The following is a 21,602-nucleotide window of genomic DNA, read 5'->3' on the forward strand; positions in this document are numbered from 1 at the left end:
GTGGTAGAGGGTGGTGGCAGCAGGGGACAGGTCAATGGGGGGAAAAGGAGACTTATGTAATACTATAAACAATAAAGAATTTAAATTAAAATAAATAAATATGTCAAAAAGTGCTAAAAAAAAAGAAAGAAAGCATTCATGGCATTTACATTGTGCTGGACAATGCAAAGGTGAGTAAGACAAGGTCCCTTTCATTTTAAAGAGCTCACGATCTATCAAGGGAAACAGACTCGTAAAAAAAAAAAAAAAAACCACAATGTCAGTCCTCTGCAGTAAGGGCTATGGTAACAGCGGCAAGTACACTGAGGGAAAGGAAGTGAGCAGGGGGGACCTGGCAGGGAGAGCTTCCTAGAGGAAGCAACTATTAAACAGCATTGAGGGCTCAGCTGAAGCTAGATATTATATATTTAAAATAGTTCTCAATCAATGATTCTCTCTCATCATTGATGTTTCTCTCTCTCTCTCTCTCCCTTCCTCACTGAAATCAATAAAAAAAATTTTGAAAAAAAATAAAATAGTTCTGACTGTTGGATTAGTACATTGTAGTTACCAAAAGTGTAATTATTCCCCAGTTCCATAGTTGCAGCTAAAACACTATCACCTCTTACATTGACAGAAAAAATCAAGTCCAGGCTTTTCTAAGGGTAGAAGGGCAGAGTCACACTCTGCTTTTACCTGTGGGCAGTAATGCAGAAATAGCTCCCATCTCTCATCTGCCTACCACCCACCTCAGCAAAGGGAACCCAGCTGAGTGCTCACAGGAAATGCTGGGCATGGAGAGAATGGGGAGGTCACACTCTTTTCTAAGGTGCAACATAGGGCGTTTGTATTTTTTAATGACATACTCCTTTGCCATTGGTTGAGGATGGGAACCTGAGAATCATTATTTATCCCTAATCACTTTGATTTTATATATTTCCCTCTTTAGATTTGGGTGTGGAGGGCTATCGGCTCCCTAAACTATCTCTAACCCCTTTCAAAATTGAAATGTTTAATTGGGGTTCTTCAATTTTGTGAAGGGGCCAAATTAGGGTTGACAAGTGACTCCGCCTCTGAGATAAAACTGCTTTAGCACCCAAATATAAAACTGGAAAGATCATCCTAAATACAGACACACACCTTCCAAAAACAAGTAAATTATCTCTGCCAATTTTAAATGTTCTATGCCCCCTTGGATGTCATTAGAGTTCTTTGTTTCAGGCAATTGGACCTGACTTTGCCTAACTTTGGAGGAGGGGGAAGTGGAATGTGTTGGAAGGATATAGGGGGAAAGTACACACAATCAACAGGGCAGCTGGGGATCCGACTGAGAAAAAGACACAAAAGGCACCTTCTAGGGTCCAGGCAGCAAAAACCACTGGCCAGTATCCCGCACGCAGGCACAGCTGCTGCAGGGAAGATGCTCCGGCCCTTTCCAGTCTTGGATGGTTCTGCTCAGGTTTCAAGTTCTAGGAAGTGAGCATCTCAATGTTCTAGTCTGAGTTAGGAGCTCCAAGCCTCTTTGCCTAAACAGGTGGTAAGGCACCCTGACTAATAGCCATCCAGTTTGTAATCAATGAAAGAAAAACACATCCCTAAAGGAAATCAAATTGCTGTGACCAAAAGAAATTGCAATGGATGCCACCAGTCTCGGAAGCAAGGAAGATCGGCTAGGTCCCCTTCATAGCCCTTTAAACATCATAAGAAGTAGAGACCAGAAGTTTTAGAATCCTGAAGACCAATGAACTTCAATTAAGGTATAATTCTGAGTGAATCTCAGTCCTTACTAAAGATACATGAGAATCTCAAAGAAGAGTGAAAATTGGTAACTATGTGGTAGACAAAGACCTTACTTAGGCATAAGCTAAGTGAAAATTTTCAAAAAGGGAAATTATGCAAACAGTAGCCATAAAAAAGCTGGATAGCTATATTAATATCAAACAAAATAGACTTTAAGAAATATTACTCTGTAAAAAAATCAATAAAACATATTTAAAAAATAAATAAAATTCTGCAGCACACCATAAAATATATTATATAAAAAAAGAAATATTACTAAGACAAAGAGAGACATTTTATGATAAAATGGTGAATGTATCAGGAGGATATATACAACAAAAAGGTAAGGGAGGGTCAAAAGTAGGTTTACAGTTGTGAGTAGGCAAAACACAGAGTTTATTCTTGTATTATTTATTAACTAGAGGCCCGATGCACGAAAATTTGTGCAAGGGTAGGCCTTCCTTCCCCTGGCTGCCAGCACCAGCTTCCCTCTGGCACCCGGGACCCGGGCTTCCCTCCTCTGGCCACCAGCAGGCAACCAGGACCCGGGCTGGCTTCCCTCAAGCCACCAGCAGGCACCCAGGATCTGGGCTGGCTTCCCTTGGGCCACCCGCAGGCACCCAGGACCTGAGCTGGCTTCCCACCGGCCCTGGCTTCATCAGGAAGGACATCCAGAATAACATCCAGAAGACGTCCGGTCTAATTAGCATATTACCCTTTTATTATTATAGATTATTGTATTATTTTCTATGAACAACTGTTGGGCACCTAACAACAGAGGCCCAAAATATTGAGAGAATTGAAAAGAGAAATAGACAATTTAACAATGAGAGTTGGAGATTTTGATATTTGACAGAACAAGAATCTTAATAAATTTAAAGGTATTAAAAAATATACAAAGTATATTCTCTGTTCACATGGAATTAAATTACAGATCCACAACAAAAATAAACCCCAAATATTTGAAAATTAAACAACAGATTTCTAAATAACACATAAGCCAAAAACAAAATCAAAAGGAAAGTTTTAGAATATTTTTAAATTAATGAAAACAAAACACAGCATACCAAAACTCATGGGGAGCAGCTAAAGCAAGGCTTAGAATACACTTTATAGCTTTAAACATCATTATCAGATAAAAAGATCTTGAACCAATTACCTAAGCTTCTACCTTAAGAAACCAGGGGGAAAAAAGCAAACTTAATCAAAGCAAGCAGGAATAAAGGAAATAAGAGTTGTTGAAATCAATAGAGTAGAAAACAGAAAAGCAATAGAAAAAAATTAATAAAACCAAGAATTGGTCTTTAAAATGATCAGACTCAATATTACTTAGATGGCAATTTTCCCCAAATTGAATCTATACATTCAAAATCTCAGCAGGTTTTTCTATCGAAACTGACAAGCTGATCCTAAAATTTATATGAAAATGCAAAGGACTTAACATGGCCAAACAATATCGACAAGAAGAACAAAGTTGAAGGACTTATACTACCTGATTTCAAAAGTACTCTAAAGCTAGAAATTAAGGCAATGTGGTATTGGCATAGAAAAACCATGCAGATCAATGGAACACAATATTAAGCCCTTATATTTTACTAGAGGCCCGGTGCATGGATTCGTGCATCTGTGGGGTCCCTCGGCCTGGCCTGCGGGGATTGGGCCAAAATGGTCTCTCCAACATCCCCCCAGGGGTCACGGATTCCAAGAAGGAGCAGGCCAGGCTGAGGGACCCCACTGGTGCACCATCGGGGCCAGGGAGGGACCAGGGAAGACTCCAGGGCGTGTCCGGTCCATCTCTCCCAGTCCCGATCGGCCGGACCCCAGCAGCAAGCTAACCTACCCATTGGAGCATCTGCCCCCTGGTGGTCAATGCACGTCATAGCAACTGGTTGAATGGTCGAACGAACGGTTGGACACTTAGTGTACTAGGCTTTTATTATATAGGATGCTCAACTGGCTTTCAACAAAGGACAAACAGAAAAGTGATAGATTTTCCTGGGCTACCCATATGTAAAAAAATTAACTAAGACCTTTACTCTACTTTATACATAAAAATTAACTCAAACTGGATCACTGAATGTAAAGAACTAAGACTAAAATTTTAGAAGAAAATAAGAGAATATCTTTGTGACCTTGGGTTAAGCAGTTCTTAAGACTTAGAACTAAAAGTATAAACTATAAAAGAAAAAACTGTAAGTTGAAATTTATTAAAATCTAAAAATTTTGCACTTCAAAAACCACCATTAGAAAATGAAAATATAATCCACAGGATGGGAGAAAATATTTTCAAATCATATATCTGATAAGGGACTTGTATCTAGACTATATATGAAACTTTTACAATTCAATAATAAGACAAATAATCCAATTTAAAAATGGGTTCTAACACACGCTACAACATGGATGAAACTTGTACACATGCTAAGTGAAATTAACCACATACAAAAGGACAATACCATATGATTCCATTTACATGACATACTAGAATAGGCAAATTCACAGAAACAGAAAGTAACTTAGAGGTTACCAGGGGCTGAGGGAAGAGTGGAATGGCAATTTATTGTTTAATGGGTACAGCGTTTCTATTTGGGATGACCAAAATGTTTTGGAAATGGATAGTGGTGATGATTGCATACAACACAGTGAATGCAACTAATGTCACTGAATTGTATACTGAAAATGGATGCAATGATAACTATCTTACCACAATAAAAAATTAACTTTTTAAAAATAGTCAGCAGACTTGAGTATACACTTCACCAAATAAAACACACAAATGACCAATAAGCATATGAAAAGGTGCTCAACGTCATTAGTCATTAGGAAAATTCAAATTAAAACTACCATGAAGTACCACTACACATGCCCTATAATGACTATAATTAAAAAGACAGATAATACCAAATGTTGGTGAGGATGTGGAAAAACTGGAAAACTCATATATTACTGGTACATATAAAATGATACAGCCACTTTGCAAAATTGTTTGGCTGTGTTTTAAAAAGTTAAGCAAAAGCTTACTATAAGACCTAGCGATTCCATTTCTAGTAATTTACCCAAGAGAAATGAAAACATATGCCCACACAAAGACTTGGACACAAGTGTTCACAGCAGCTTTAATTCATAATAGCTAAAAACTGGAAACAATCCAAATGTCCATCAAATAATGAAGGGACAAACAGAATGTGGTATATCCATACAATAGGATACTACTCAGACATAAAAAGAACATTCTAGAACATGGCTGAATCTCAAAGAGATTATGCTAAGTGAAAGAAGCCAGATGCAGACGACTTCATAAGATTCCATTTACATGGAAAGTCTGGAAAAGACAAAGTTTATAGAGACAAAAAGCAGATTGGTGCTCACCTGGGGCTAGGTTAGAGGTAAGAATTGATTGCAAATAGGCTTATATAAATTTTGGGGTGTGATTTTATAAATTTACTAAAAATCATTGAGTTGTACACTTATAAAGGGTGAATCTTTGTGGCTTTTAAATTATACCTCAATAAGGCTGTTAAATATATACATACATACATATAAATCTGACACACACAAAAATGAGGCTTAATTTCCTAAGTATAATTAGGACACCAGCTCTATGACTGGAAACAAAGGTTTTCCTTAATCTAGTCAATATACTTTTTATTCATATAGTTAAAAATTACATGTGAAGGATATTAATATTGTTCAGCGATGGAACCCAGGCCCTAAATGATCTTAAGGTTTCTGAACTAAATTATGTGATCCTGTGGTTGAATAAATAGCGGTAAATTTACAAACTCTAAAAATAAACAACATTGGCCTTTTATTGGGCTCACTGCAGAGAAAAATAAAACAATAAAAGAGGAGTCAGAGAAGCAATTCAAATCTCTAGGTTGTTTGAGTAATAAACTATATTATATATAATCATCATGACCTAGAAATATTTAATCAGAAGAGCAAAGGCTGACCTAGTAATTGGTTTAATAGCTGTCTTCAGGGATATGAAGAAATTTTACAGGGAAACTATTTAACTAGTTTTCCTCTCCATTGAGAGCCAGAAAAAAACAACAAAAAAAACCCCGAAAAGTGATTTAATAATCAGCGAAGTAAATTTAGATTAAACAAAAATAACACTGGCAGTAACTGCTCTCAAATACTGGAATAAATTTAATGAGGATATTTGTTCAAGCTATTTCCTGGGCCATCCGTCAGAACAGACAGAACAGGACAGACAGCGTTGGTCTGAAGGCAGTCCTGCCTGGCAGGGGGCACTGGACTTGCCCACCTCCGGCGGTGGAACGCGTCTGTGGAGAGGAACACAGCCCGCCTGACGCACACACCTTACCTCGATGTCCCGATTCAGCTGCTTCACGATGGCAGTTATGTTTCTGATGTGCTCCTCCAAGAAAAGCCTGGCCAAGCGGTCGCCTCCCCCTTTGTTTTGCATTTTCTGCAAACTGTTGACGATGTCGTCCTTAATTCGGAAGGCGTGCTCCACGAGGGCGGCGGTGGTTTTCTCGTGGCACAGGATCCTGTCTTCCAGTTGCTCCATGAGGTTTACAGAATAGGGTGCCATGCTCAGGGACTGGCTGTGTCGGGGCATGGTTCTGACGCGTCTGCGGGAAGGAGCCACGTTACTGGGGTTGTTAATCAGGGAAGGGGTCACGGTTAAAGCCAGATTCAAGGCTTCCCAGAGAAGACAATGCAAACTGTCTGTCCCTACAAGCTCAGGGAAGGGGGAGGCAGGCTTTCTGCCCCAAAGGCTTTCCTTCGTGAGCCAGGCAGTATCTTTGAACAATCGTACCCAGCGAGCCAAGGGTGCTGGTAGCGGGTTCCACGACCTCCGAAAGCAAGAGGCTGGCGGAACTGGGCACACTGACATGCCTTCCCAGGATAAGCTGTTATCAAGACCAAGCTTATTGCCCTGGCCAGTGTGGCTCAGTTGGTTGGGCATCATTCCCGTGCACCGAAAGGTTACGGTTCAATTCCTGATCAGGACACATGCCCGGGTTGGGGGCTCAGTCCCTGATAGGGGGATGTGCAGGAGGCAGTCAATTGACGTTTCTCTCTCTCTTTCCCTCTCATTTCCTCTCTCTCTAAAAATCAATTTTTAAAAATCTCTAAAAAAAATCAAGCTTTTAATAAAATCTCCTGACATGCCCACCTCCTTCCTCCCCATAACACAGTGGTTACAAACCCAAATGCCTACAAAGGTCAGGCAGGTAACATAAATGAGTGAAGCACACCGTACGATGCAATAGGGAGTGTGTGGGGGGCGGGGGAGGGGTTTTGGAGGACTGGAAAGGGCATTCCTCAACTAAAAGGAGCCACAATTCTGCTCCACCCCTGAGTGACCATCTGGGAATGCCAGGTCCACTTTTCCAGATCATCTGATATTCCAGAAGAGCCAGAAAATCTAGCCTTGTATGAGAAATCACCCGATTCTTAAGTGATAACAACTAATTTAAAAAGTATTGAAGGTGACGTAGCAGATCGAACCATGTATTTCTATGAGCCAATATTGGCCTATGGACACCCAATTTGCAACTTCTGATTTAAAAAAATATATATTTTATTGATTTTTTACAGAGAGGAAGGGAGAGGGATAGAGAGTTAGAAACATCGGATGAGAGAGAAACATCGATCAGCTGCCTCCTGAACACTCCCCACTGGGGATGTGCCCCCAACCAAGGTACATGCCCTTGACTGGAATCGAACCTGGGACCCCTCAGTCCACAGGCCAACACTCTATCCACTGAGCCAAACCAGCTAGGGCTGCAACTTCTGATTTAAAAGGGCTCCCAGAGATCTCAGTCCCCCAAGTCTCCAGAATTATACGTTACTGTTGACCAGAAGTACATCCATACTGCAGGGCTACTGTGGTCACGGAGTGGCCCACAGTATCCGACAAACTGAAAGCTGGAGAGGCTACACAACACGACTGCTCTTGCCCTTGAACAAAATCCTCCTTGGATAATGCAACAGCCATAATAAAGTCTCATTCACAAAGGCCATCACACCCACTAGCAGCCTCTACGGGATTGGTGAAAAGAAAAAGTATACCTTAGATGCATGTTTTCCATATATTATACCTTTCCTTGGTGACAAGAGAAGGAAATACAGTGCTCCGTTGGGCCATTTTTCTTTTTTAATAATTCACATCTGTTGAAAAAACAAGCATTAAATTATTTAACAGTTTATACCTAGGACTTAAATGATCTCTAAAGCATATTATTAAGTTGCTAAGTGGACCATAAATTATGCTGACACACTGATCAGTTATATTATTAAAGACCTTATGACTTAATAGTATGTGTGCAATAAACAGAAAGTGTTTCCAAATAAGGAGAAAAGAATCCAGCAAAGTCAAATGTTCCTGAAATTAATATCACTAAGCCTGATGAGACAGACTAACAAGGACTGTTAAATGTAGTTTCCTGAAGTTTCTTCATCCCATATTTGTATTTCAAGCTTCAGAAATCACTTTTATAGAAACAAGACAGTTTCTGTACCAGGCTTATTCAAGCTTGTACTTCTCCCTAGAAATTACAGGAAGCTTCCTTAGTAAATTTGATCTCAGCAAACTTAGTAAATTATACAGCAAAATAAAAGCTCTTGTTTCTAAATGAATCTTAAGTGAAACAATTTATGAGCAGTGGGATCTGATTTGAGGAAACCTGTCGATCCACTAAGAGAATGAGGATAATATTCTTCATTAAAACTCTGTTGTAAGATATAATCATTCATATTACATCTTGCATATAAGGAACATTTGATCATCACAACGCATTAGAAATCTGAGCAAAACTGCAGGGTTTTAAAAATATTTCATTACTTAGCTTTCTCAAAACTGTTATTAATTGGCTTAAAACAATGAATGCCTACTAACCATGATCTGATTCAGTAATGAGTTCTCATTAGATGCTCAATTCAGAAAGCATTTCTGATTGAAACCATTGTTTTGGCATCATCTCCCCAGTATGTTATTTTTAGTTTTGCAATGTGAACACTTCACTTTCCTAGATACAGAACTTCAAGTTTAAACAAATTACATTAAAGAAAAAAAGGGATTCATGCTAAACAAGCTATGATGCCAAAGAAGTTCTTCAGTAAAGATATATAATTTCTGCCCTGCCCATGTGGCTCAGTTGGTTGAGCATCATCCCATGCACCAAGAGGGTGCTGGTTCAATTCCTGGGCAGGGCACATGCCCGGGGTTGCGGGCTCGATCCCCAGTAAGGGGCGTGCAGGAGGCAGCCGATCGATGTTTCTCTCTCTCCCTTCCTCTCTCTTTAAAATTAATAAAAAATAGCCCTGACAGGTTTGGCTCAGTGGATAGAGCGTTGGCCTGCGGACTGAAGGGTCCCAGGTCCGATTCCGGTCAAGGGCATGTACCTTGGTTGCGGGCACATCCCCAGTGGGGGTTGTGCAGGAGGCAGCTAATTGATGTTCCTCTCTCATTGATGTTTCTACCTCTCTATCCCTCTCCCTTCCTCTCTGTAAAAAATCAATAAAATATATTTTTAAAATTAATAAAAATATTTTTTAAAAGATAAATAATTTCTGCCATTTATTACTTAAAATTAGGACAGTGTAGAAGCTGTTTAGATAATCTTTATCATTTTAAAGCTGTAAAATACCTTAGTTGAGATATTAATCCACAGAATAACCCAACCTAAGAAATAGTTATTTGGTATCTATTATGTAGCCAATAATCTAATCATTTTTCTTGGGTAGCAGCAAGTCAAGGAAGCACTGATGAGAATGGGTAAGATTTTTTCCAAAGTAGAGAATAGAGAGAAAGTTCCACACCTTTTCTCCTCCACACTCCAACACTATCCAACACACCCCCTGCCTCAAGGGCTTCACAGCCTACAGAGAAAGGTAGACATCTAAACCAACCAAGATGACTAATGGGGTAGTGGCTTAGGAACCATGTGAACAAAAACACATGGGAAGAAAACACTAACTGGAAAACATATGTGCAACCCACGTTTAGTGCAGCGTTATTTACAATATCCAAAATATGGAAGCAACCTAAGTGTCCATTGACTGATGAATGGATAAAGAAAATGTGCTATATACACAGAATAAAATTTTCCTCAGCCATAAAAAAGAATGAAATCTTGCCACTTGCACCCTGGCTGACATTGCTCAGTGGTTAGAGCGTTGCCCACATACCGAAGGGTCGCAGGTTTGATTCCCCATCAAGGGCACATCCCTGGGTTGCAGGTTGAGTGTAGTCCCCAGCCCTACCACTTGTGACAACATGGATGAACCTCAAGAGCATTATGCTAAGTGAAATAAGTCAGGCAGAGAAGGACACTTACTACACAATCTCTCTTATATGTGGGATCTAAAAAAAAAAATTAAAACAAAAAAAAACACAAGCTCATAGATACAGAGAACAGGTTGGTAGTTGCCAGGTTGGTGGGTGCAAAATTGGTAAAGGTAGTCAAAAGGTACAGACTTCCAGGTATAAAATAAGTCCTGGGGATATAATGTACAGCATGGTGACTATAGTTAACAATACTGTATTGCTTTCTGAACATTGCTAAGAAAGTCAATCTTAAAAGTTCTCATCACACAGAAAATATTTTCATAATAATGCCAGATGTCAACTAGATTTATTGTGGTGATTTTGCAATACATATAACTATCAATTCATTATGTTGTACACCTGAAAGTAATATAATGTTATATGTCAATTATACCTCAAATTAGAGTTTTTTAACATAAAAAGCTACATAGGGAGGAAAAAAAGAGAGGGCCTCATTTTTCTTGGGTAGCAGCGAGGTCAGGGAAGCACTGATGAGAATGGGTAAGATTTTCCAAAGTAGAGAACAGAAAGATAGATCCACACCTTTTCTTCTCCACACTCAACACTATCTCTACTTGCTTTACTCTCAGCACACTCTGGCCTAACCCACTCTTCCAGCCTCATTCGTGGCCACTCTTACCGATTCCCCTTCCCCAGTCGACTCTAATGGAGAGAGATGAGGACGCTCTCATGGTCCAATGACACTACCCACTAAGATAATCCAACTCACAACTCTTGCCCTGAGCCCACACTCACCAAGCACATCACTTAGCTTCCCATGTGGCTGTGCATCAAAAGGGAACATGGGGCAATCGGCAAACTCAAGACCCAGTCTACCTGCAGCTATTGCTCTCACCGTGAATTAACAACTGGAATTACACCTCAATGGGAACCGGGCTTGCGTAAGTCAGTCTCCTGAAATCTGATCATCTCTAAGGGTCCTAACAGAGATGAATATCTAAACCCATGTCACTGAAATGTGATGATCACAACATGGTTTCCATCGTGGGGGACAGACTCTTACATAAAGTGATCCCCATGTTCTGGAGTTCACACCTTGTGTGATCCTCTCCCCTTGAGTTAGGTGTGACCTGTGGCTTATTCTTAACCAACAGAATACAGTAGCGACCAACCAGGTGCCAGTCATTGTACTCAGCTGGCGGTTGTTGTCAGATGGGATTCTGACACCAAGTTACTTATGTAGGGTATATATAGTGCAGCTTACTAGGAATATTTTTAATTTATTTTAAAATGTGTAATTATTTATTTTATGATCTAACTTTTAAGTCATTTAATAGACTTCTAAATAATTGTCTTGCTTAGAAAACATCTCAAAAGAATTTTTTTTTTTTGGTTAATCCTTACCCGAAGTTATTTTTCCATTGATTTTTAGAGAGAGTAGAAGGGAGAGGAAGAGACAGAGAGAAACATCCACATCGATTGGTTACCTCCTGCACACACCCCAACCAATGGGGAACCTGCAACTGAGGTGTGTGCCCTTGACCAGAATTAAACCCGGGACCCTTCAATCCTGGGCTGGCGCTCTATCCACTGAGCCAAACTGGCGAGGGCTCAAAAGAATTTTTTAATTTACCTTTATTGTTGAAAGTAACACAGATGTCAAAAGAATACTGAAGACAGAGTAAGAACTATTTTTTTCCTAATAACAGTGGCTCTGTTCTAGCAGAGGAAGCAAATTATAAAATAAATCTAATTTGTCACAAGATACCATTTCATCCCATCAGGCTGGCCAAAATGCAGAGTGGCAAGACCACAAATTGACAGGAACATATATGGAACAAGGGGAACACCAGGTGGGAACGGGAATCGGCACCACCACGATGGAAAGCAATCTTCAATATCTAGAAAAGCTAGAGGTGCCCAAACCCCGTGACTCAATAATTCCAGTGCTGAGAAATTCCCCCCAAACTTCTCAAACATGTTCACAAGGAAACACAATAATACTTAAGGCAGCATTGTTTCCAAGAGCGAAAAAGTGGGCTAGGGAGGACCGAACACCCGTCATCGGGCAAATGGGTGAATAAACCATGAAATGTTCACAAATGGCTATTGGTTAAATGTCCAACAATGAAAGAGTAGTTAACAAAACATGGCACATCCACTCAGAAGAATGGCTATTTGAAGTAATGGTTACAGAAGCTATGAAGTTGTACAGAAAATATTTACATGCTAGCTTAATGTTAAGGTTTGTTAAAAAGAACAAGATCGGAAGAGAGATTTACAGTACTAGATAGAACTATAATCAGAGCCTGGAAACCAGAACTTTGTGCCATGGCAGCACAATTTAGGTAGTGCAAACATTTTAATGTAATGCATTTAAAAGAACCTGGCAAAATTTTAAGTTCCATCCTTGTTATGTCCTCTCCTCTTCCTCCTCCTCCTCCCCAACGTAAGGAGCACTGGAACCTGAGCCAGCAGAGATAATGGTGCGGTCAAGGTCAAGGACAAGATGACCACGGCACCTCTGTACGCACAGGCTTCCCTTCCTCTCCTATCTGACCCACCACCAGACCCCTCTCTCCATGAATGGATGCTTCCTTGGATTTGTTGCGCTCTTTAACGCTGCTCCCCCACCACACCCTGTGCCAAATGGGTGGGATTGCTCTGCCGTGTGAATAGCTGGTGTCTGGGTACATCATTTGTTTTCAGTACAAGGAGGAGGAGGAGGGCTGTGGAACGGAGGCCAGGGACTAATTCCAAAATCAAAGATTCTAGACTGATAAGAAAGTCAGAGCCCTGGCCAGTTTTGCTCAGTGGTTAGAATGTCGGACCTCGGACCAAAGGGTCTAGGGTTTGATTCCCGGTCAAGGGCGTGTACCGCAGTTGCAGTTTCCATCCCCAGCCCAGATGTTGGGGTACGTGTGGGAAGCAACCAGTCAATGTATCTCTCTCACATCAATGTTTATGTTTCTCTCTCTCTCTCTCTCTTTCTCCTTCCAGCCAGCGCAGAGATTGCTGCATGACTGATGGGGTCTGGTCAACCTGCAATAGACACATCAGGTCCAGATGGGGTCACAAATGCGCTAGAAGCATCCAGACTCCTAGAACCCATTGGCCACTGATGTTGTTGTTGCTTTGTTGTGTGTTTGTTGTTGTTGTTGTTGTTGTTAATCCTCACCAGAGGATATTTTTTCCATTGATTGTTAGATAGAGTGGAAGGGATGGAGGGAGGGAGGGGGGGAGAGAGAGAGAGAGACAGACAGACAGACAGACATCCATGTGTGAGAGAGATACATTGATTGGTTGCCTCCCACATGCATCTGGACCAGGACCAGATTGAACCTGCAACCCAGGTATGTGCCCTTGACCAGGAATTGAACCTACAACCTTTCGGTGCTCGGGCCAATGCTCTAACCACTGAGAAACACTGCCAGGGCAATTGATGTTGTTTTAATCCATTCTACAGCTTAGAATAATGTTAACGTTTTTAAGAGAACCCCTGCAAAATACACACACACACAAAACAAAATGGATTTTGTTCCCATCTATTAATAACAGCTATTTTGAAATGCTATTTAAGTCTTCTATTGTTACTTGAAGTTTTCATGGATTATGCCTCCCAACTGAGCTGCTTTGGGACAGCAGGGGCTGCATACCATATGCATCTGTAACCCCTATGTAACCCCGCACAGCATCTCTTCACAGACACCCCTAAATGTTGGTTCATTGGCTTGTTTTTCTAATTTGGTAAGGCCCGTTGTTTTAATTACTGAGTTGCTCTGCCCAAATGACATATCGATGGCTGACTCAAGGTCCCCTCCAGCTGTGAGCTTGGCAGACAGCTTCAGGTTGCCCTGCACGGGCGCTCACACATGCGTGCACACGCACCAAAAGAGAAGTGTCTTAATACTACTGTTAGGGTGTTTTATTATGATCAACAGCTATATTTGGCAACTTTTCTTTCCAGCATTAGAGAAGACACATGACCAAATGTTGAAAAGGGAATCTGCAAATGCAACAGCTAGAACAGAAGAAATATTAAAAGCTGGTGCAAGCTACCTCCTAAACTACCAACACCCCCAGGTGCACCAAGGCTCACCCAGAAGGGAGGCATGACTTTGTATACTCATGCAGGTAGACTGCAAATTGTCACTTTGGGGTTCTCCCTATATGACTTTCTACCTGAAAAGCTCAGGATTTGGGCTTGGAAGAAAGACCCAGCCTCCAGCCTCCGCCCTTTTTCTCATACACAGTAGGAGGGGCCGGACTTCTCTGCTGAAAACCCGGGAGTCCATGAGAGACTCCTTTATTTGTAATAACAGCTTGAGTCCAATGCATTAATTTTATAACAATTTTAGAGCGAGCAGGGGAGGCCTCCTGAGTCCTCTGAGAGATAATTAAAAATGGGGAGCAAAGAAACCTGAAATAAACAAAAACAAGCTGAAGGAACCAGGGGTTTCTGAATAACATCTTCCCGGTTAAATAATTTTAAGAATTCCAGAATGCGGCAGCAGCCCCCACACATTCTCGCCCACATAAACAGGCTTTTTATTTAAACCTCACTCGGCTAAGCAGCAGACTCTCTTGCCTTCACTTCTGGCGCTGCTCTACCCAGAGAAGATGTTATCGGCACAAAAGCATTCTTAAGAGGGGAAAAGCTGACCGCCAGCCAGCAAGGACAGGCACGTCTTCAGGAGGAGAACTGTCGTTCCAATAACCTCCACAACTCGCCACCCTCAAACCTGACTTCTGATCACAAATGCCAATTGCGCCTGAACACAGACTGAAAAATTCAGGCCAGCACATTTTGATGTTTGTCAGCCAGCACATTCCCAGTAACTCTCCTGGTGTGCCCGCAAGCGAATCAAATACACTGTTTTATTGTCACTGATAACTACGTTTTTAACATACCAAGAATCATGGACCCCTGGGGATGGGGGAATCAACAAAAGACCACGGAGTAATGAAAAGCAACTGTTTTCTTTCACCTGCTTTTATGTTAGAAACCCCTGGCTGTAATGGCTCAGTTGGTTGAGTGACACCTGTGCACCCAAGAGGTTGCCAGTTCGATCCCCATCAGGGCATAAGCCTGGGTTGCGGGTTTGATCCCCAGTCGGCAACCAATCAATGTTTCTCACTCTGTGTTTCTCTCTTTCTCTCTCTCCCTCCCTCCCTTCCTTCCTCCTTCTCTCTAAGCATGCCCTTGGGTGAGGATTAAAAAACAGAAAAGAAAAGAAAAAAAACACCCATGGCACATAACCACAGCTAAAAAGTAAAAATAATAATAATAATAATGATAATGATAATAAAGTCATCAATATAAGGAGAGGGAGGAAAACAGAAGAGGCACTGAGAGAAAGGAACAGGCAGAAAGAGTGAAATAAAGAAGAGGAGAAAGCGTGAAGGAGGCTGGGGGAAGGAAGGTGGCTGCTGGCAGAGCAGAGAGTGGGCCAGACAATGAGAGAGACAGGTGGCTGGGGGCTCTGAAGGGAGGACGTGAGCCTGAGACACAGCTCCTCACACATTCAGCTGCTCATTTCGGATGTGGAGAAATAGATGGGCCATTTTTAATACACTGTGTTAGATTTCTCTACTCTCTTTTTTTAAATCAAACATGTGGTTTCTTTGTTTTGACACAATGACACAAAATTAAGGTATCACCAGGGGAAAATCCTTTGTTCCACTTACAACATGGAAATACCTTTTTGAATCACCCATCGTCTGGCTAAAAGGCCCTATTTTTGAATCACCATCCTCTCCTCCTCCTTCCTTCGGAGGAAGGCATGGGTCTCACACGCACCGTCACGTACCCGGTGCTAGCAGACCACTCTATGGCCATCCTGTGCATGTGCTCAATGATTTAATCAAGTAATTCCGTGCACTCAACAAGTACTCACAGGGCCTCTGCAGTGCTGAGCAAGACACAGCCCCCGCACTCAGGAGCTTCAGTTCAACAGGGAAATGAAACAGACCACAATGCAAGCTGGAGAGGCTGGTACAGGCCACGTGAGCGCTACACACCAGGCTTTGCCTCTGAACGGAAGGCAGGCTCAGTTTGAACTTGGCCATCAAGAAAAGCATTTGAGCAGCAGGTGTTTGAGCTGGATATTTAAAGGGGTGGGTTAGGTAAATGCAAGGCAGATGACAAAGGGTGCAGGGAGGACAAAGTAGAGGAAGTATTGACTAGTGCAAATTACCACGTACACGGGTTCCTGTTGGTAAGCAGTGAAAGACAAGGCTGAGACTGGGGCTGTGCTCAGAGGCCTGGACTCCACAACAGTCTGGAACAAGAGAGGGACAGTAGAACCGGAAAGGAAGGGACCTTTTTAAAAAATATTTTTATGTGTTTTTGTTTTATTTTTTTTAATTTCAGAGAGAGGGAGAGAGAGAGAAACATCAATGATGAGAATCATTGATGGGCTGCCTCCTGCATGACCCCTACTGGGGACCACGCCCACAACCCGGGCATGTTCCCTGACCGGGAATCCAACCGTGACCTCCTGGTTCACAGGTCGATGCTCAACCACTGAGCCACACTGGCCAGGCGGGAAGGGACATTTTGAGGGAGACAATGCAAGGGCCACAACACCTCAACACTCAATGACCAACTGGATGTGGGAGTGTGAAGAAGAGGAGAAAAGTCAGAATAACCCAAGTGATCTAGAGCAGGTTACAGAGAGAAGAATGCCAGCACAAAAACCATTAAGGAGGTACTGAGGACACAGTATCTCCCCTACAGGCCGCCTCCCTAATAATGCATAACCTGGATCTATCGTGAGAAAGCACCCAAAGACCCCAAGTTGAAGGGTACTCCACAAAATAACCCGCCTGTACCCTTCTAAAGTGTCATGGTCATGAAAGACAAAGGACAACTGAGGAAAGCGCTAGATGGCGGGAAACTAAAGAGGCACAACTAACACAGCACAAGATTCTGGATTGGGTCCTGGGCCAGGAAGAGACTTTTTAAAAAATATTTACCCCCTTTTTGCTATAAAAGACATTCTTCTGACTATTGGTGACACCTGAATAAATCTGTAGATTAGACAATTGTACAGAATCCATGTTAATTTCTTGATTTTGGATACGTGTTATGCAAGAAAATGTCCTTGTCTTTTTTTAGGACATATACACTGAAGTGCTAGAAGTGGGGAGGTAAAGAGGACTGTGTCTACAAGTAACTCTGAAATGGTTCAAGAACATACGCAGGTATGCATATGTCTAAACACGTGTGTGGAGAGAGAGAATGTGATAGAGCGGGAAGGATAAAGCAAGTGTGGTAAATAGTTAACACTGTAGAATTGGAGCAAAAGGTATCCGGGGAAAATGATTAAGGAAGCTAGGGTGAAGAGCTGTTTCGAGACAAATAGGCTTGTGGTATCCGATTCTGAATGGAATTTGTGGAGGGCAGAGCCAGACATGTAGCTTGGAAGGCGTCTGGGAGGCCTGAGTACAACCTGGTTAAAAGCAGGGCTCTGAACCACAGTACCCAGTATGGTACCAGATAACTGTCCATTAACAACGAATGCTGGCTGAGAGGAAAGGAAGAGAAAAAGGCACCCAGGATCCCACATCATCCTACGTTCAGAAGTCAGGAGGGTGGAGGAGAGAAATGAGGTCTGAGTCGCACCTGGAGAACCAGAGAAGAGAGGCTCAAGAGGACAGCGACTGCCGGAGGCAGACACACGGGCAGAAACCAAGGTGGGGAAGGGCCTCAGCTCCGAAGCCAGGACCCCTCCCCAGGAGCAAGACAAGAAAGTAGTTTCAACAGAAAGGTGAGGGTGAGGGTGAGGGTGAGGCCAGCGAAGAAGTGGACAATCACAGGAAGGAGGCCGGGGGCAGTCAACACAGGGGCCTCATACAACACAGAACTGCTGCCTCGTACAGGAGCCCACGGGGCTACTTAGATTGGATTTGAATTAATTTTAAATTGACAAAAATTAGAGATTCAATTCCTCAGTGACACTGGCCACATTTCACACCCTCAGCAGTTGCACGTGGCTAGGGATTCCCATGTTGGACAGGGCAGATATCAAATGTTTGCATCATCAAAGAAAGTCATACTGGACAGAGCTGGGATGCCAGCACGGTGCCTTCCATTATGAGAATGATGATTTACTTGACTATATGGTGAGGGGAAGGTTGGGGCAGGGGAAGGAGGGATGGAAGAAACTGAAGGGAGTAACAAATGGAGCAAGTTTCCAAAAGAGGCGAGGAGGGAGGGAAGAACTCCAGAGACTGAAGAGTGTGGAGTGCATGTGGGTTAATTTGGGGAGGGGAATGAGAAGTATTTTCTTCCCTGGAGAAAGAAAATAAAGCAGGACAAAAATGGGCAAAGGCAAAGGCTTAGGTGAGGAGGGTACTTTGGGAGCTTATACTGAGGGAGAGGGCACTCAACGGGGACATGGATATCCTTAATCTTATCGATGAAGAAAGGCTATCTCCCGAAAGGAAACTGACTGGAAGTTTAAGGAATGGAAAAGTCTGGCATAACCTCTAAAACAGTGGTTCTCAACCTTCCGGCCCTTTAAATACAGTTCCTCATGTTGTGACCCAACCATAAAATTATTTTCGTTGCTACTTCATAACTGTAATGTTGCTACTGTTATGAATCGTAATGTAAATATCTGATATGCAGGATGGTCTTAGGCGACCCCTTGTGAAAGGGTCGTTCGACCTCCAAAGGGGTCGCGACCCACAGGTTGAGAACCACTGCTCTAAAAGAATGCAGTCTGGAGCTAATTAACCAAGGATTTTTTTTTTTTTAATTTTTTTTTTTTTCACAGAAAAGCTAGACCTTGGTGAAATTAGAGTGGAGCCAGCTTAAATGTTGAATGGAATCAGTCTTCCCGTCTTTGTGACTTTCTCCTGGATAACTTGGCAGGCTGGAGAAGATAAAGCAGATAATGAGGGTGATTTTGGATTGAGGACAGCCATATGAGAAGTCCAACGTGTTAAGACAAAGGTTCTGGGATTCCAGACAGAACTGAAATGGCTGGCAACGTATAAGGTCCAAGTGGAGAAATGGAGTGAACAGCTAGCAATGAAAGACCAGAGTCCTCAGTGATGGCTGAAACTTGGTGCAGTGCGGGGTGGGGGGGCGGGAGGGTCAGATAACCAGGCTGAAGTCCAAGGTCAAGTCCAGATCTTAAAGGTGGAAAAAATTCCCAAGACTCAACAAGCCATGGGAGTTGATGTTAAGGACCTTGAGGAACTTCAAGGTCATCAAATTAATAGAGCCTCAACATAACCCCCAAAGTCACTGGCAAGAGACAAGGTAGAAAAGAGAACCAAGCCAGTTGCTCGTGCCTGTTTGTTACTTTAAAAAAAAATAATTTTTATTTATTTCAGAGAGGAAGGGAGAGGGAGAGAGAGATAGAAACATCAATGATGAGAGAGAATCATCGATTGGCTGCCTCCTGCACACCCCCCACTGGGGATCGAGCCCACAACTGGGTATGTGCCCTGAACGGGAATCGAACCATGACCTCCTGGTTCACAAGTCGATGCTCAACCACTGAGCCACCCCCAGCAGGGCTGTTACTTTTTTTGTAGCATCAAGGGAAGTGATTCCCAAACCTGTGTGTTCATCAGATTCACCGGGGGAGCTGTTTTCTCTCACCATCTTCCTTTCTCCCCCTTTGTTTTTTTTTGGGGGGGGGGTTGTTTTTAAAATAAGGATTCATATGTCTTGCTACCTTGATGATTCTAATGTGAAATTTTTGGGAGAGTCTAAAGAGCCACATTTTTTTTTTTTTTTTCAAAATGCTCCAGGTGATCCTGAGGAGCCTGCAGGTTTGGCAAGCACTGATGAGAGATCAGAAGGACGGTGTGGAGCACAGCAGGCAGCATGCTCTCTAAAGACTTTGTCAGTGGTGGGTTCACAGTTTGGAGGTGGCTCTGAGAAGCCAGGGGGAGGCCAATCCATGTTTTGGTGAAGTGGGAGAGGGCTCTGGTGCTGGGGGCAGGGGCAGGGGCGGGGAACAGGAGATGGGCTCCGCCTCAGAAAAGTGAAAATACAGGAGTATGGCTGTCGGATGTAAGAAACGAGACTGAACGGTGGGTTGGAGACACACAGGTTAGTGGCCTACAGAGAGTGCTGGCTGAAGTTCATGAGGGTTCCTGGTGTGTGAGGTGTGATTCGTTAAGGGTTTATAGGCTTAGTGGCTGAATTCCTGGGGAGTAAGAATTTTTCTGTCTGGATGCTATCAGATTTCTAACATGTAAGCCATTAAAGATTATTAAGCCCTCAGGTAAACAAGCTTGCAGAAGCTTAATCATTAACACCGAGAATGCTGTCTTCCCAACCCACCTTTTGATACCGATGAAACCAGACTGGAATGAATACCAAGGACAGCCTCAGAGCAGAAAGCGAGAAGGGTCAACCCCAGAGGCTGTGAGAAGGAGCAGGGATTCCCTCCCTTCCCTCTCAGTGTATAAGCTGAGGATACAGAAAAGGGCCGGGGTGTCTTTTCAGCACCAGCCAACGCTAAAAATAGAAGCGGTGTCACAGCCTACTGGGTCTCAGGAGCACCACACACACACACACACACACACACACACACTCACACACTCACACACTCCATGCCAGGGTCCTGCAGGACGAAACATGTGCAAATCCTAGGGATGGTTCTCAGTAAAGAATATATTTACTGTCACAAACCCAACTCTTATTTAAGAGCAAGCTGCCCCTGCTCCAGAGAGAGCTGCACTTCTGTGGGTTCAAGTCATGCTAGCATTGTTTCTGGTGACTCCTGTGAAATAATTTCCAATACTGACATACACAGACAATAAGATGAAGGCGTGATCCCAGCCAGGCACTCCCGTGCACCACACACACACACACACACACACACACACACACACACCCTCATGCATACTGAAGAAATGACTCATTTAATTTGCTGCTGCCTGCCACTATTGGGTCTTGATTCTACTTATTCAGATACAAAGTTTCCTATTAGATTAACTACAGGAAGAACTCAGGAGTATTAAGCCTGATTTCGTTCATGGCTTTAGAGCACCCAGGAGGTGTTAACCTGGGCATCTTGAGAAGTCACTCTCTGGACCACCTACCGCTTTCTCTCCATAATCGTCTACAAAACTGTAACATTTCTTGCCACTTGAGAACCAATTCATGGACGCCCTTGTACAATATACATGGTTAAGCCTTGTAGATGCTGTACCTGCAGAGCCAGTACTTTGGGGCCCTTTGTTGTCTCACAGTGCAATGGCACAACAGCACCGTGGAGCTGCGAAGAACCCAAGCCTCTCCTCCTAACGAAGCGGGGGGGGGGGGTAGGTTGACCCGTCCAAGGTCACTCAGCTCCCTGGCATTGTGTGCACCACCCCAGCTCCTCCAAACAAGCCCTCGGCTCCGGGCTTCCGCGGGTTTGCTAGCATGCAGCCTCTCCCCAGCCCCCGCAAAAATGCAATGTCGGTTGCGCTTTGTGCCCAACTTCATTCCTGCGCGTCAGCAAGCAGTGAACCCTCTCGCCGGCAGCGGGTCACACGGGCCACGCGCGTCTCTCCGTGTCCCCCAAGTAGATCTCCCCGGGGGCTGCCCCAAGGTCACCGGCCG

The 21,602-nt window shown here is 43.0% G+C and overlaps 1 protein-coding gene across 3 annotated transcripts in view; it reads right to left on the reverse strand.

Moving 5' to 3' along the window:
• FAM81A (family with sequence similarity 81, member A) overlaps positions 1 to 21,602 on the reverse strand; it is a 69,209-nt gene that overhangs the window by 46,884 nt on the left and 723 nt on the right. Inside the window, exons 1-3 of one of the 3 annotated variants that reach the window (XM_005861117.2) lie at positions 21,208 to 21,378; positions 7,836 to 7,905; positions 6,089 to 6,359 (exon numbers count right to left, since the gene is read on the reverse strand). In XM_005861117.2, coding sequence (XP_005861179.1) covers positions 6,089 to 6,359; positions 7,836 to 7,882 — 318 coding nt within the window. In that variant the 5' untranslated portion in view covers positions 7,883 to 7,905; positions 21,208 to 21,378. Of the gene's footprint in view, positions 1 to 6,088; positions 6,360 to 7,806; positions 7,906 to 21,207; positions 21,379 to 21,602 lie in introns of those variants that run through there. The other 2 variants (XM_005861118.2, XM_005861121.2) reach the window with 2 other exon arrangements.

Source organism: Myotis brandtii, unplaced genomic scaffold (genome assembly GCF_000412655.1).
Source record: "Myotis brandtii unplaced genomic scaffold, ASM41265v1 scaffold144, whole genome shotgun sequence".
NCBI classification, from domain to species: Eukaryota; Metazoa; Chordata; class Mammalia; order Chiroptera; family Vespertilionidae; genus Myotis; species Myotis brandtii.